We start from the raw sequence: 17,148 nt of genomic DNA, 5'->3' as shown, positions 1-17,148 counted from the left end.
CAGTGCTTTTCTCTTGCAACTTCTTCAGTATCATTCTGTAAATGTATTCTGTGTTGGTCCTACCTACATGCATGACACTACATTTATCTAGTTTAAATGTCATTTGCCATTGTTTGGCCCATTCCCCTAGTGCATCTAAATCTCTGCATTAGATTATACTCTTCTACTGTCTTAACCCTTGAACAAATGTTATAATTTGTAAACATACTGATCATATCCCTAACACCACTGTCCAAGCCATTAATATAAAACAGTGCAAAGTAGCAGGCCTAACACCGCTCCCTGGGGGATACCACTAGTAACCTGCCTCCAGGCTGATCCACAACCATTGACTCAAACATTTTGGCTGTGGAATTGGAGCCAATTCCTAATCCAGCATATCAAATTCCCACAGATACCACAAGGTTCTATCTCGTGAAGTAACCTAGTGTGAGGTAGCTTACCAAAGGTTTTCTGTAAGTCCAGGTAGATAATGTCAACCAGATTACCCTCATTCACGAACCGAGTAACTTCTTCAAAAAAAACTCAAATCAAGTTTGCAAGACACAGCCTTCTTTTCTGGAAGCCATGTTGAGTGCGTCTAATGGCCCCTTCTCTTTCCCAGTGATCATAAAGGTCATCTCTTAGGATCCCTTCAAGCATCTTCCCAATGATGGATGTCAGGCTGATGGGCCTGTAGTCCCCTTGCAACTACATGAGCTACCTTACAATCTAAGGTAATTTATCCCTGACTCTTGAGCTATTGAAGATGGCTTTTGCTGAAGCAGTAAATGAATTAAATAAATAAAATGCAAATAACCAAATTATTTCAATTTGTTCAGTATCACACTAAATGACATGGGAATTATCTATGGTTAAATATTAACAAACCTTTGGGAGCAGGTGGAGAAAAGAAACGGTTTTGACTGTGAAAGACACCTCGTGCTCCTCTATTTCCAGAAAATCCACCACGAGGAGCTTTCTGAGGTCCTTTATTTGTCCTTTTTGCTGGGGGTGGGCCAGAGGAGGGAACGTCTTTGCATTCTGCTGCTACAAAATCGTCCACATGCATTGAGGGTGGTCTGCTTGTATTTTGCTTCCGTTGCCGAAATATATCATGAGGTCTACAATTTGACCCAAATCCCCCTCTGCCTCGACCTCGGGGAGGCGGCACTATATGGGCTCGTTTAGCAGGCTCTATATATTCAGATTTTCCACTAAAATAAAATTCAGAAATAGATCATATAAAATTTTAAAATGAGTCTACATATGTTACACATACCATCACATAAGTGTAAATAAAATTTATCCTGAATTTTACTTAAAAAGTATACTTTAGTTATATTTTTCATTAAATAACTATATTCAAAGTTGAAGTTAATTAATATATACTTCAGTAAAAAACTGATTTCCATAGCAACCTCATCCATCAGAACTGTCCCCCTCTGGATAAATCATAATTTTACATCAAATTATGTTAAAAACAAGTTTTATATATTTTTCATCTCCTGAAAGCACAAGATATTAGCACTAGGGAATGGAATGCATTCACATTTTAATCACCTAGTGACCACATCAGGCACAGTCTCTACTACTGTTCCAGTCAGACATTTGTATTTCCCACACCAAACAATCTGTAGCTTCTCTAAATAAGATTGTCATTAGTACCAAGTTTGAGACAATTTTGTGTTATGGCCCACACCCATTAGAAACTCAGTTGCGATTGCTCAAATCCATTTTATGTAGGACCTTAACACTTACAGCCAACAAAGCAATGAGATCTTCATCCCATCACTGTTGACTGCATTTAAACTCGGGCTTCAAGGGTGAAAGAGCACCTCTTCTGGTATAAATATGCTGTGGATTACACTGGGCTGATTTTAAACCAACTAATTTACCCCTAAAGTGCAACTTCACTTAACACTTTCCTTCTACCCAGTCCTTGCAACTAAGACAATAGGCTCACACACCCCTTCTAACGTGGTTTTGAACTGGCCCTAGAATTTATGCAATTATGGCCAACTGACAAATCATCTTAAATTTTTTTTACTCCGTCTGTGGGGAAATGCCAAAATAGTTAAAATAAAGGATGAGACCACTTCAGAATTGGGCCATTATGTACTTGTGATTGAGAATAGTGATGCTTAACAAGTATATCACATCAGTGGTTATCGAGGATGGTGAATGTGGGATGGTAGGAATACCTGAGGGAGATACGGAAGAACCAGTATTGGAGATAAATATTTAGAACGAAAGTGCATTTAAAAAGGCAATGGTCTCAAAAGAAGAAAAGTCATCTTACCCAGATGGTTTGCATCTCAGATAATGGTGATATTGTAAATGAAAATAAAGAAATGGGTGACATGTTAAATAATTACTTTGTGTCAGTATTTACAGAGGAGGACGAGGATAGCATGCCAGACGTCCCAAAGAAACCAATATTGAATCAGGGGCAGGGACTCACCAAAATCAACATAAGCAAAATAACAGTAATGAAGAAAATAATGGCACGAAAGAGTGACAAATCACCAGCACCAGATGGTTTCCATCCCAGGGTTTTAAAGGAAGTAGGTGAGAACATTGCAGATGCCCTAACTATTATCTTCCAAAGTTCTCTTGATTCAGGAATTGTTTCTTTAGATTGGAAAATTGCACATGTCACTCCGCTATTTAAGAAAAATGAGACAGGGAAACTAGGGAATTATAGATCAGTTAGCCTAACATCTGTTGTCGGGAAATTACTAGAGTCTACAATTAAGGATAGAGTGACTGAACTTCTTGATGATCACAGATTTGTCAATTATGACCTACCCTTTACAAATCCATGCTGGCTCTCTGAGTTTTTTGAAGAGGTGGCTAAAGTAGTGGCTAGGGGAATGCCTATGGCTGTTATTTATATGGATTTCCAGAAAGCATTCGATAAAGTCCCTCATAAGAGACTGTTAGCAAAAGTTGAAGCTCATGGAATTGAAGGCAAATTATTGACCTGGTTAAGAAATTGGCTGAGCGGCTGGAGACAGAGAGTAGGGATAAAGGGCAAGTACTCTAATTGGCAGGATGTGACGAGTGATGTCCTACGGGACCTCAACTATTCACCGTATTTATTAACAACTTAGATGATGGGATAGAGAGCCACATATCTACGTTTGTCGATAATACAAAAGATAGGTGGCATTGTAAGCAGTTTAGAAGGAAGCATAAAATTACAGAGAGATATTAATAGATTAAGTGAATGGGCAAAACTGTGGCAAATGGATTTCAATATTGGCAAGTGTGATGACTCCACTTTGGACCTAAAAAAGGCTAGTTTAGAGTACTTTCTAAATGGTGAAAAGCTAGAAATAGTGGAGGTCCAGAGAGACTTAGGGGTCTGGACAGGTATAGAAAATAATGAAAAAGGCTAATATAGCTAGAGGACTAGAATACAAGGGGGTAGAAGTTATGCTACAGCTATACAAAGCCCTGGTTAGATCACACCTGGAGTACTGGGCACCACACCCGAGGAAGGATATATTGGCCTTGGAGGGAGTGCAGCGTAGATCTACCAGAATGATACTTGGACTCAAAGGGTTAAATTACAAGGAGAGATTACACAAACTAGGGTTGTATTCCCTGGAATTTAGAAGGTAATGGGATGATTTGATCGAAGTTTTCAAGATATTAAGGGAACTGATAAGAGTAGAGAGAAATAAACGATTTCTGCTGTTGGGGAGTTTAGGACTAGGGAACGTGGCCTAAAAGTTAAAGCCAGGCCTTTCAAGAGTGAAGTTAGGAAACACTTCTACACGTAAAGGGTAGAAGAAGTTTGGAACTCTCTTCTGCAAACAGCAGTTGATGCTAGATCAACTGTTAATTTTAAATCGGAGATTGATAGATTTTTGTTAACCAAAGGTATTAAGGGATATGGGGCAAAGGTGGGTCACAGATCAGCCATGATCTCATTGAATGGCAGAACAGACTTGAGGGGCTAAATGGCCTACTCCTGTTCCTACGTTCCTATAGAATCCCAGGAGGTTGAGGAGAAGTTGGAGGTACTAATCTTTAAATCTTTGGAAATTAGAATTGTGCCAAAAGACTGGAGGGTGGCAAATGTTACATTCCGGTTCAAAAGAAGGGAAAAAGAGATAAACCAGAAAACTGTAATCAGAGACAGTCAGCATGGATATGTGAAGGGCAGATCATGCTTGACCACCTTAATTGACTTTGAAGAAATCAGAGTGTATAGTTAGTTAAAGGGAATGCAGTGGGCATTGTATATCAAACTGCTTCAGGATGTGGGCAGTGCTGTGCACCCCAGGAATGTGTGCTGGGACCTCTTATTTTCCATTTATATAAATAATAACTTGGACATAGGTACAAGAGGAAGTTTGCTGATGATATCAAATTAGAAGGCATGGAGGAAGAATGCAGGAAAATACAGACAAGTTAAAAGAAGGGGCAGGCAGATGGAATATGCAGTTCAATACATAGAAATGTAAAGTGGTTCAATTTAGGAAAAAGAACAAAAGATGACAGATACAGAGAGTTCTATAGGTACAAATATACAGATCTTTAAAGGTGCCAATGCCGGAATAAAAGTCCATAAAAAAGGCAAATGGGATTCTGGGTTATACGTGGGCTGCAGAATAAAAGCAAGGAAGTGATGTTGACTTTGCATAAGACATCAGTTACACCACAGTTGGAGTACTGTGCGCAGTTCTGGGCCATAGAAAATGTACAACAAAGACTTACTAAGCTGACATCAAAAATGAGTAGCAACTCCCAACTCATAACCAGAGACCCTTGCTGGAAAGGCTGTTGGGCTCAACTGTGAAATTGTTGCTTGTTTCAGACAAGATTGGGCTCAACTAACACCCTCATGGCCAAATAGCCTTCCAACATACACCGTTCAGGCTCACACATGAAGCACTGCAATTTGGGAAAGGTACTAGATGACTGTTGGCACACATGGAACAACTCCCCAGTGTAGTTATTAATGCCTCCAAAGAAAATATTTGTGGAGACACAGTGTAAACATATAAATGGAGGTTGTTTGTATATATTGGTTTGGATTAGGAATAAAACATTCAGAACGAGAGCCAGTTATTTTTTCATGGTGCAGCGAAAGAGGGTCTGAAGTTTAAATGGGCATAGATTTTCTTTAGATTAAACAAAAAATATAAACAGGCAAACGAAGGTACTCTTTAGCGCAAATGTTCTTCCAGCACCTGCACAGATGTTTTCCACAAAAGCAGTGTTTTGTGCTACATTCCACTCTTAACGTGTTTCTTTTTCCTATTCAGTACTAACACCTGAGGTCAAAACACTAAATATCAACGTAAAGTGGCATTGCACGGGAATGTTAATAGCAGTTGATTGCAAGGTTTATAACAGCAATGTTGAAATGATGATTGTCTTCAAAGGTTTAAAGTACACCTACAATGTTGGTTAATAAAAAAATACTTTGAGAAAAAAAGTAAAGCATGGGAGTAAAATAAAAAAATTAAAACTTACATTTATTTAAAAGGGTGGGTATTTTTTTTTAAGTTCAAACTATTGCTCATAAAAACACCAATAGAATATTGTGTTTTCTTAATCAAAATGCAACATGATAATATTTTGAGTTGCATGCAGGATTTTATTCACGATGGGAAGGTTGCAGGTCCTCACAAGATTCTCCCAAAGGCTGCAACAGAGGCCAAGAGCCCAAATTGGCCCCCGGGTCATATAATGAGTACTCCTGGCCTAAACAAATCAAATTAGCGCAACTCAGAGGAAATTATAATGTAGGTGGAAGCACTTAACGTTGGAGTAGAGAACTAGAGGATAGGAGGTTTATATTATAGGAACAGGAGTAGGCCATTCAGCCCCTCAAGCCTGTTCCCCATTCAATTAGATCATGGCTGATCTGTATCTTAAATTCATCTACCCACCTTGGTTCCATAACCCTCAATACCCGTGCCTAACAAAAGTCTATCAATCTCAGTTTGGAAATTTTCTATTGACCTAGCCGCAACAGCTTTTTTTCTTTGGGTGGGGGCAGGGGTGGGGGTTCCAGATTTCCACCGTAACCAAATTTAACCAGCCTTAAATAAAATTTAAGATTGGAAATAATTATTTTCCCCACTAGTTGTACTAATGTGGAATAGATTCCCAGATGACTAAAAAAACAGACAATACTCAAACCTGATATCATCATTGCGGAGGGAGGTCAGATCCAATAAATAGGGCAGTTTTGATGCATTCTACGGTGTGTATTTTTGATACAACAAATTTCATTTTGACAATGGAGTTACCTGCCCAAAATAGCTAGTGAAATAAGAAAATCTTTTTAAAGAGTTAAAAGGGTATATTTATGAAAATAGAGATATGAATGTGCTGAAACTATGTAACTGGCACAACAGTGTGAAGAAGCAGATAGCCAGTTAGAACCAACTTTTATAGCAATTCTAAACATGTTTTATATGCATAATTCTCTTAATACTGACGACCAATAGAAGAGTCAAACTATTTTCTAGTTTCTTTACCTTGTGGTTCAAACAAATAGGTTCAACTTTTGACATCTCACCTGGAGGTGATGAAGGTCTCATGCTTGTGTTTTCCCAGTTTAAAGCCTTTTGATACCTTGGCTCTCCCAGGCGAAGAGGGTTCTGAAAGGAATGACCTTTCCAGTTCTGCCTTCAGGTCCATATCACAGCAGCACTTCTCAGCTAGGTCAATCAAGTCAACCTTGACCTACAAAGAACATTACCGCAAACTGATCAGTGCATGGCACCTAATCATGATGAGTACACAAGAATTTAAATGTCAGTTGTATCTCAGTCTATCGAACATTCTATTCATTAATGTAATTATGATCCTCAGTAAAAACCAAACAAACCAGAACCATGGAAGAGCCCATTTCTTTGTCTTCTTCTATTATCTTTCCCTGCCTCCCAATTTTATTCCCTTCCTTTCCTGAAGGACATTGTATTGACTTCCGCTGGGGTATGCTCTCCATAACTCGCCTGAGAGTCCAGTCAGTGAAGTCAGTAGGCTATTTGGACCACAAAAGTCATCATAGCCAATCATCCTGCTCATTGGACATGAATACACACACGCACTTTTGAGGAGGCTCACTTATGGCTGATTTTTTTCTTCTTCCCCTTCTCTTAAACCAGAAACACAGAGGTCAACTGTAGCATCTATTCAGAGCACCCTTCTTCCAACCAGCCAGTACTGAATTCTATGGGATTTCAGTACATTTCCAACAGAGTGAGGGGTGCCACAGAATGAAGAGAAAGATATTCTCTATCAGGTTGGAAAAGAATAACAATGAACAAATGGTGAAAGTCTGGAAGGTTTTAGCATGTATTTTTATACTCTGGGTGAAACTGACAGCACTTCAGGGAGACCCACAGGCCACAGTCTCGGAGGAAACAAACTGCCTTTAGTTTCTGACATCAGCAGCAGCTTTGCTTAGTCAAACACAAAACACTACTAGTATAATGATTAAATCATTTCTCAAGGTCAGTTTGTCCTTCAGTATTCTCAACTGTTTACAATGAAAGCAGAAACAAACATTTTCAATGAAAATAAATTAATATTTCCTAATATGACAAAAACTTGGAAGTATAGTGAACAGTGAGGAGGATAGTGATGGCCTTCAAGAGGACATGGACAGGCTGGTGGAATGGGCGGACACGTGGCAGATGTATTTTAACAAAGAAAAGTGCGAAGTGATACATTTTGGTAAGAAGAGTGAGGAGGGGCAGTATAAACTAATGGGTACAATTCTAAAGGGAATGCATGAGAGACCTGGGGGTATATGTGCACAAATCGTTGAAGGTGGCAGGGCAGGTTGAAAAAGTGGTTAAAAAAGCATACGGGATCCTGGGCTTCATAAATAGAGGCATAGAGTACAAAAGCAAGGAAGTTATGATGAACCTTTATAAAACACTGGTTCGGCCTTAACTGGAGTATTGTGTCCAATACTAGGCACCGCACTTTAGGAAGGATGTGAAGGCCTTAGAGAGGGTGCAGAAAAGATTTACAAGAATGGTTCCAGCGATGAGGGACTTCAGTTATGTGGATAGACTGGAGAAGCTGGTGTTGTTCTCCTTCAAGCAGAAAAGGTTGAAAGGGGATTTGATAGAGGTGTTCAAAATCATGAGGGGTCTAGACAGAGTAGATAGAGAGAAACTGTCCCCATTGGCAGAAGGGTCGAGAACCAGAGGACACAGATTTAAGGGGATTGACAGAAGAACCAAAGGCGACACGAGGAAAAACTTTTTTACGCGGCGAGTGGTTAGGATCTGGAATTCACTACCTGAAAGGGGGGTGGAGGCAGATTCAATCGTAGCTTTCAAAAGGTAATTGGCTAATTACCTGAAAGAAAAAAAATTGCAGAGCTACGGAGAAAGAGTAGGGGAGTGGGACTAGCTGAAGTGCTCTTGCAGAGAGCCGGCTGAATAGCCTCCTTCTGTGTTGTAACCATTCTAAGATTCGCTCAAAGCACTGTACCAAGGTTCTAAAAAAGATCTACCATATTTCTAGGATCTGGGACTGATTGAACGCAATCACCAGTATGATCTTTATCATAAGTCAAATTTAATCAACATGAATTCTGCTTTAAAATTTTTGCCTAAAACAATTTTCAACATACACCTGTATACATAGTATAAATTCAATAAACTTTAGATGTTTCTGATGTACAGGAATTATAGGAGTACCATAAATGTAAAATTCACGCAGTATTTTTTCAGCATGCCATGGTTACTAACACATTTCTAAATACAATATGACAGATGTATGTACAATGTAATTTTTTTCCTCAGTTAAGCACTACCGACTCGGGCATTTTAGCAGGCTTGTAACTTTATATTCAAATTTCCAAATTATGAGTTATAGGACTGTAATTTAAGAATACACTTCTGTTTGCTTGTTTGTTCATTTACTGTAGTAAAATAGGTTGCCTGGAAGTGGCTCCAACAATCAAAAGCATCATTTGTATAGGCCGGGGAACTACCTGATTTCAGTACTGCATTTGGGCAAGAAATGGTGAACAGAAACCAAAAGGATTTAAAGTAGGAAAACAAGAAAAAAGTTTCACAGAAATTAATGTCCAAGTTGCATAAATCATCTCTAACACCAATTACATGCCTGGTAATCCTAAACTGATTAAGCCAGTATTAAACTAATTTTATTTTGGGAACTATTTTGCACATTATTGATCAGTTGCACTGTACTATTTTCCTCCAATTCTCTCCTCACCTAAAGGCAGCGACTCATACTGGGGTGAAACTCCATGGGTAGTAACAATCCAGTTCCTTGCTTAAGTGCCCATTCATTACGTGTAAGCTAGGCAATGAGTGTCCGCAACCTATTTGAATAGAGGGAACATCACAGCCAAACCCAAAATTCACATACACACACTTTCCAGCAGGGGTCACTGGATAGCAATCAGCAATATTAGTCAACTCTGGGTTTGTTCTCACCTCTCCAGCCGAAGGCCAATGAGGCTAACTGTAACGCCCTCACCATTGCCCTGGTTTATATTAGTAAATGCAACAAGTGTTGGCAGTAGGACTTCAATGGAGTGTATTGGTGGACATGGTAAATATTTGCATAGCTGACCTGTAGCCAGCCTCCCCTACTCACTAAGAAAGCATAATGATGGACATTTGAAACTTTAGTGTAGTACAATGGCCACGGTATAAGCCCTTCCTCAGCTGCATGAATAAAAATGAGAATACGTCCAGGAGATCACACAAACCATTTTTGCTTTGCACAGTATCACTGCAATCAGTGCAAAACTTTCCTTTTATCTATTTTTTCGAAAAGCTTCAACAATACAGGTTACCTTACTATATTTTTCCGATTTTAAAAAGGGCCGACTGCCCTGTCAACTCTGGTTAATCAGTAGAAAGCATGACAGCAGTTGGGAGCTGGTGTATTCTGCTCTTCTGCTTTGTTTTGAGTATACATATAAGCTCAGTTCCTTTCTCTATAATGATTTGAACTGCAGTATAATTGTATGCTTCCAACTCTGCTCAAAAGGAGATGGTGAGACACAAACACCATTAGTGCAGTTGCATCATTACACTGGTGTGACGTTGTTCTCAGTGGGGTAGAGTTTCCGCTCTGGACGCGCTCGGCAATCTGGGCCCAAATTGCGCTGGAGATTGCGGTAGTTTTCCGAAGTGAGGCCGAACTAGTGTTTTATACAGGTTCATCAGAATGGCCACGCTTTTGTACTCTATAACCTCTATTCGCAAAGCCCAGGATCCCATAAGCTTTTTTAACTGCTTTCTCAACCTGCCCTACCACCTTCAACGATTTGTGCACGTAAACTCCCTTTAGTGCACCTTTTTAGTTTATATTTCCTCTCCTCATTCTTTCTACCAAAATGTATCACTTCACACTTTACTGCATTAAATTTAATCTGCCACGTATCTGCCCATTCCACCAGCCTGTCTATGTCCTCTTGAAGTCTATCACTAAAATCCTCACTGTTCACTATACTTCCAAGTTTTGTGCCATCTGCAAATTTTGAAATTGTACCCTGTACACCCATATCCAAGTCATTAATATATATCAAGACAAGAAAAGCAATGGTCCTAGAACCGACCCCTGGGGAACACCACTGTATACCTTCCTCCAGTCCGAAAAACCGTTCACCACAACTCTGTTTCTTGTCACTTAGCCAATTTCATATCCACACTGCCACTGTCCCTTTTATTTCATGAGCTTCAACTTTGCTGGCAAACCTATTATGTGCCACTTCATCAAACGCCTTTTGGAAATCCATGTACACCACGTCGACCGCATTGCCCTCATCAACCCTCTCTGTTACCTCATCAAATAACTTGATCAAGTTGGTTAAACACGATTTGCCTTTAACAAATCCGTGCTGGCTTTCCTTAATTAATTCACACTTGTCCAAATGACTGTTAATTTTGTCCTGGATTATTGTTTCTAAAAGCTTCCCCACTACCGAGGTTAAACTGACCAGCTTATAGTCTTTACACCCTTTTTTGAACAAGGATGTAACATTTGCAATTCTGGGGGGTTACCATTGATCAGAAACTGAACTGGACCAGCCATATAAATACTGTGGCTACAAGAGCAGGCCAGAGGCTGGGAATTCTGCGGCGAGTGTCTCACCTCCTGACTCCCCAAAGCCTTTCCACCATCTACAAGGCACAAGTCAGGAGTGTGATGGAATACTCTCCACTTGCCTGGATGAGTGCAGCTCCAACAACACTCAAGAAGCTCGACACCATTCAGGATAAAGCAGCCCGCTTGATTGGCACTCCATCCACCACCTTCAACATTCACTCCCCCCACCACCGGCGCACTGTAGCTGCAGTGTGTACCATCTACAAGATGCACTGCAGCAACTCGCCAAAGCTCCTTCAACAGCACCTTCCAAACCCGCGACCTCTACCACTTAGAAGGACAAGGGCAGCAGATGCATGGGAACATCACCACCCACAAGTTCCCCTCCAAGCCACACACCATCCTGACTTGGACCTGTATCGCCGTTCCTTCACGGTCGCTGGGCCAAAATCCTAGAACTCCCTTCCTAACAGCATTGTGGGTGTACCTACACCATATGGACTGCAGCGGTTCAAGAAGACGGCTCACCATCTTCTCAAGGGCAATTAGGGATGGGCACTAAATGCAGGCCTAGCCAGCCAGCGACGCCCACATCCCATCAATGAATTAAAAAAAAAGTCCTCTGGCACCACCCCCATTTCTAAGGAGGATTGGAAGGTTATGGCCAGTACCTCCACGATTTCTTCCTTCACTTCCCTCAGCATCCTAGGATGCGTCCCATCCGGTCCTGGTGACTTATCTACTTTAAGTACAGCCAGCCTTTCTAGTACAGGAAACTCTCTTTTTACCGGCACCTAAAATAACCAGAAATCTCTCTTAACCGGCAAAATTCAGGAGTAGGTTCAGGTAAGTTTTACTTCATATTAGTGGCCATGTAACCGGGGTTCCTGGATCTCTGGCCGTGTAACTGGGGTTCCTGCACCTGTTGCCATGCAACAGGGACGCCTGGCTCTGTGGCCGTGTAACTGGGGTTCCTGCACCTGTTGCCATGCAACAGGGACGCCTGGATCTGTGGCCGTGTACGGGGCTCTCGTACCTTAGTAAGTATACCTCTCTGTAATCCGGACTTTTTGATCAACCGGCACCACGCCAATCCCGTTGGTGCTGGATAAAGAAGAGTTTCCTGTACTTTGTCTGTGTCTATTCTTATCCCACGCAGTATCTCTTCTACCTCCTCCTTCACTATGTCTATGGCAGCATCCTCTTCCTTGGTGAAGACAGATGCAAAGTACTCATTTAGTACCTCAGCCATACCCGCTGCCTCCATGCACAGGTCTCCTTTTTGGTCCCTAATCAGCCCCACCCCTCCTCTTACTACCCGTTTACTATTTATATGCCTATAGAAGACTTTTGGATTACCTTTTATGTTAGCTGCCATTCTATTCTCATACCCTCTCTTTGCCCCTCTTATTTTCTTTTTCACTTCTCCTCTGAACTTTCTATATTCGATATTCTAGATCATCTAAATGTCATGAACAGTTACAGAAAATAATCAAAAAGGCTAATGGATGCTGGCCTTTATATCTAGAAGACTAGAATACAAGGGGGTAGAAGTTATGCTGCAGCTATACAAATCCCTGGTTAGACCACACCCGGAGTACTGTGAGCAGTTCTGGGCACCACACCTTAGGAAGGATATATTGGCATTGGAGGGAGTGCAGCATAGGTTTACCGCAATGATACCCGGACTTCAAGGGTTATGTTTCGAGGAGAGATAACACAAATTAGGGTTGTATTCCCTAGAAGTTAGAAGGTTATGGGGTGATCTGATTGAAGTTTTCAAGATATTAAGGGGAACAGATAGGGTAGATAGAGAGAAACTATTTCCACTGGTTGGGGATTCTAGGACTAAGGGGCCTAGTCAATCTGCTCTATCCTCCTATTTCAGTACTCACTAGCGCATGAGATAGGAGATTTTCACCACAAGTTAAATAAATAAATTTGGTCAGACAGTTCAGTTCATACTAGGCACAAATCTACCTATAAACTGGCAGTCTCACTTAGGACCGTCAAATACATAACTGGTAAGGGAAACAGAAAAATGAACACTAATGTGATGCTCTTCTGAAGAATTACAGCACATTACCAGGAGAGCGCAATTTTAATTCTACAATGAACCTATGCTTTACTGACCTGACATGCTGAAATTTGGAAAACGTTCTATTTATCAGCACTGGCATGTCTCACATTGCCAAGTGTACATATGTATGTGCGTGTACATTCTCTTGTCTCTCTGTGTGTCTCTCTTCCATCATAAACCTTCTACATAAAAAATTATATTTGTTTTATGTACGCTTTTTATTTTTGCACGTACCATATCCAAATCTGTGTCAAGCTCCTCAGTTTGGAATGGGGAAAGCCACAGTGTCTTTAGCTGGTCATCTAGGACATCTGCCAACACATATGCAGTCCTAGAATAAAAACCAAAATGTTTTTTCTGTCCAGTCTAGAAATACAAACTCTGGCTGATGAACAAATCTTTTACCGTTCAAAGAATATTCCTTTTTCAAAACATGAAAATACTCGAGTGCTATTTTAAATCGGACTCCCAAGATTCTGGAATACTAGTGAACCACAACTCAGGTTTACAAGCCCGTAAAAGATTGTTTTTAAATGAAATCTTGTGACACTGCATTATATTTTGCTATATAATGCAAAAAGCATACTTGAGGAACACAATTTACGGCCACTTCAATTCATTTGGGAATATCACAGTCCCAATTTGAACAAGTTTATATTTACTTTAAATTTGTCTCTTCAATCAGCTTTTCCCCACAAGAATAATGTGTGAAGCTGATACTGATTTAGTTTCAATCATATAGTTAGCCTTCAAATTAGAATGACAATTTATAAAACTTTAATTCAACTTTTTTTTTTTTTTTTTTACTTTTCCTACTAGAGCAGCTAGTGAAAAACATGGAAGAGAATCATATACTGGTTTGTAATTCAGTTTCATGTCAGTTTGTTAGATGTACAGCCCCGTTTGATGAGGACACTATCATTTCAATAATGGCCAACAGGCAAGCAGTGATTAATAAATTTCTAATTTAGCTGTTCCGTCCTGAATCCTGGTTCAACAGGCTTCAGCGAGTATAGCCTATCCAGATCGAAGCCAGTTCATTCGTTCCTATTTTGGAATATTTAAATTTTAAATCAGCAACCTGCTTGGAACAGTATTTTTCATTAGCAGCAAAATCTCCCATGTGTGCTTAGAGAGCTGTAACTTATAATATACTTTTGTTTATTTCTTTCTTGATTTCTTGCAATACTTTTTTGTTCAAACAGTGAATATCGCTGGGATTAAAGTGACTGTTTGGAGTGATTATTGAGAGCTGAATTATGATAAAAGAATTGACTCTGAAACATGACTGAATTAATTCAACTCCCTTCAGCTCCAGATCTCCTCCAAGCCTGCAACAATGATTTAGTCACGAGCAATGACTACTCAAACTTAAAAAAAGAGACAAGACAACAATAGGAATTTACAAATAATTCTTTGTAATGATTTGATTTTTTAAATAGGGATTTAATTATTAACTTCCAAATAAAAATTAAAGGTCCGAAAATATCTGAAGGACTTTCCAAAGCCATCATTTCAAAAAGAAAGACAAAAATACAATAGGAATTTACAAATAGTTCTTCGTAAAGATTTGATTTTTAAAATAGGGATTTGATAATTAATTTCCAAATAAAAATTAAAGGTCTGAAAATATCTGAAGGATTTTCCAAAACTACGCTACTGCATCTCACACTACTTGCCTCATTGAGATTCAGGTAACGTCACACCTGAATTATATTGTACAAGTGGAATCTTTGTAATATTAAAACTGCTTTGAATTAATACAAACTATGCAGTATAAGTGGCCTAGTAGGACATTGTTATAAAATTAGAGCTTCACAAGGGAGTGGTTCATAGAAAATATTTTTAATGTTGCTTTTGTATTACATAACTAGGTTTCAAAGCCACCACCGTGTTAACATTCCTAGCAAAAAATGACATTTCTTTTTTCTTTAAACGATGCAAGATTTTACAGCAAAACATACTGGTGGTCCCAATAAGTGACCAACTGAAACTGAATCCGCAAAAGTGATAGTTTCAAACATATAGGTTCTGTACCTGTTGTTAAACTGGATTGGAAGAGACTCCGAGACTGGAAGGACAGGCTCCACATCCTGCTCAGTGACCGGCAATACATCTGTAGTTGTTTCTAACATCTGTCGCAATCCAACAACATTTTCTAATAAAGAGTCAAAACTATCATCCTCTTTACACAGCTCCTGCGCCAAAAAAGATTTTTTTTTTTTTAATTTTTTTTTAAACAAACCTGCCCTCTTACCACACATAATTATAAGAACTGGAAGACTGCAGTAAAGTCTAAGTTAAAATCAAGACTAATTTATTCACAGAATATAGGTTAAAAATGTTTAGTTTGGAATATTTCTCTTCCGTAATATTTACCATAAACAATATACAATTGAAAATGTGGCCATTTCTTGGCTGTAATATACTGCTCATTTTTATAAATATGACCTCATCCATCCTCAAGTTTATTAGGTTAAAAAAAATCAGCTGAAACGTTTTAATTCCCAAACATACATTCAGTTTTAGACTCCGTGCCATTCAAAACTGACACAGGATAACATGGGAGTGCAAAGTGTAAACTCCTTTCATGCTAAGGGGTTACTATATGAATATAATGCTATTTTCAGCCAGCACTTAAGTCAGGATAATATTGGACTTAATGCATTTTCACATCACCCAATGTCATTTTTGTGTAATGCAGGATTCAGAAATTAGTATGGGATGGATATAATGGACAGAAGTTTAGAATGGATGCATATCAGGGGATAATAAGGTAAAATGTGCGACAGGCTATGTTTTTCCTGCTTTTTTAGAAACCTACATGAACTGTGGTAAGTCTCACTAGAATAACAGCTATGAGTCTTTCCTTTGGAAGAAACATTTCTTCCAAGGAAATTCAGAAGTCAAAAGGTTTATGTGCAGTTAGGACATCTGCGACAGAACTCCAAACAACAATAGCAAAATACTTATTTTGCTAAAAAAAGAATGTCTCCAAATTGAAAAATGCATTTGTAATTAATAAAATCTGTCATATGAGGATCATAATAGGACAGTAACCTTAAAGGTTATTAGAAGAATGTTAGTGGAAAGACAACTGTGTTCTGGGCCATGAATGCATGTGTCAGAAAGTTATTTTAATTGGGAACTTCCATATAGGTGAAGAAGTGAACTTACAATCTCTCAAATCATCAGGTGGCCAGTGCAATAATGGCACTGGCAATGCACTGAGAACGTTAAAAAAAAATCTTTCCTCTTGATCAGGATCTTGCACATATTGTGAAATTCATGTTCTGTTGCATCTATAAGCAGGAAATTTTAATTTCCCTCCCTTTCAACTTTCTTCCCTCCTTTCTTAAAGGCACTGACTCAAGCTGATATAGCGTCAAGTAAAAAATGTACTGGCAACCAACTAATACCGATCCATGAAAAATTACCTATTCATCTAACAATTCCTACGTTCCTATGATGGTGTTACAGGAAAATGTCATAGGTAAGCCTAAGACAAGTGATGTCCAATTCTCACAAGAAATGTTTGCATAGCAGTTTTCAATGCAGTGCACAACCTATTCAAAAATTATTATATAGATGCTTCGTTGTCAAAGAACTTGTATTTTCTGAAAAATGTATACATAAAATGGCTGAATCTTATAAACCACTCTATAGTGTCTTTTATTGTAAAAACTCATACCGTTACAACCTTATCCAGTTCAAACAGCAAATGATCATCAGTAGATTCCTTCCACTTTAATAGCTGCTTCACTTCCACAGCACTGAGCGCTGATGAGCGGGGAGTCTGGAGCCCATCTACTTCCATAGGGACACCTTCATCTCCACAACTAACCTGCAGAACAATAAATCATTACACACAACAATCTTTAAATCTGAAGTAACCAAAAATGGATTTAATATACTAAAACTATCAATGGCAATGATAAATGTTTCACTTTAAAAAAAAAAGAACATTTTCCCAATTATTCAAGTCTTTCTCCTAGATTATCTGACTCCAA

The 17,148-nt window shown here is 39.1% G+C and overlaps 1 protein-coding gene across 2 annotated transcripts in view; it reads right to left on the bottom strand.

The window, feature by feature from the left end:
• The window catches only part of virma (vir like m6A methyltransferase associated), a 114,742-nt gene that overhangs the window by 13,162 nt on the left and 84,432 nt on the right, over positions 1-17,148 (bottom strand). For both annotated transcript variants that reach the window (XM_085992647.1, XM_085992648.1), the window contains exons 18-22: positions 16,830-16,982; positions 15,176-15,336; positions 13,373-13,469; positions 6,527-6,693; positions 871-1,196 (exon numbers count right to left, since the gene is read on the bottom strand). In XM_085992647.1, coding sequence (XP_085848773.1) covers positions 871-1,196; positions 6,527-6,693; positions 13,373-13,469; positions 15,176-15,336; positions 16,830-16,982 — 904 coding nt within the window. The remainder of the gene's footprint in view (positions 1-870; positions 1,197-6,526; positions 6,694-13,372; positions 13,470-15,175; positions 15,337-16,829; positions 16,983-17,148) is intronic.

Source organism: Somniosus microcephalus, chromosome 7, assembly GCF_052327205.1.
Source record: "Somniosus microcephalus isolate GS21.2 chromosome 7, FLI_Smic_1.0, whole genome shotgun sequence".
NCBI lineage: Eukaryota > Metazoa > Chordata > Chondrichthyes > Squaliformes > Somniosidae > Somniosus > Somniosus microcephalus.
This window is presented reverse-complemented; position numbering and strand designations above follow the sequence as displayed.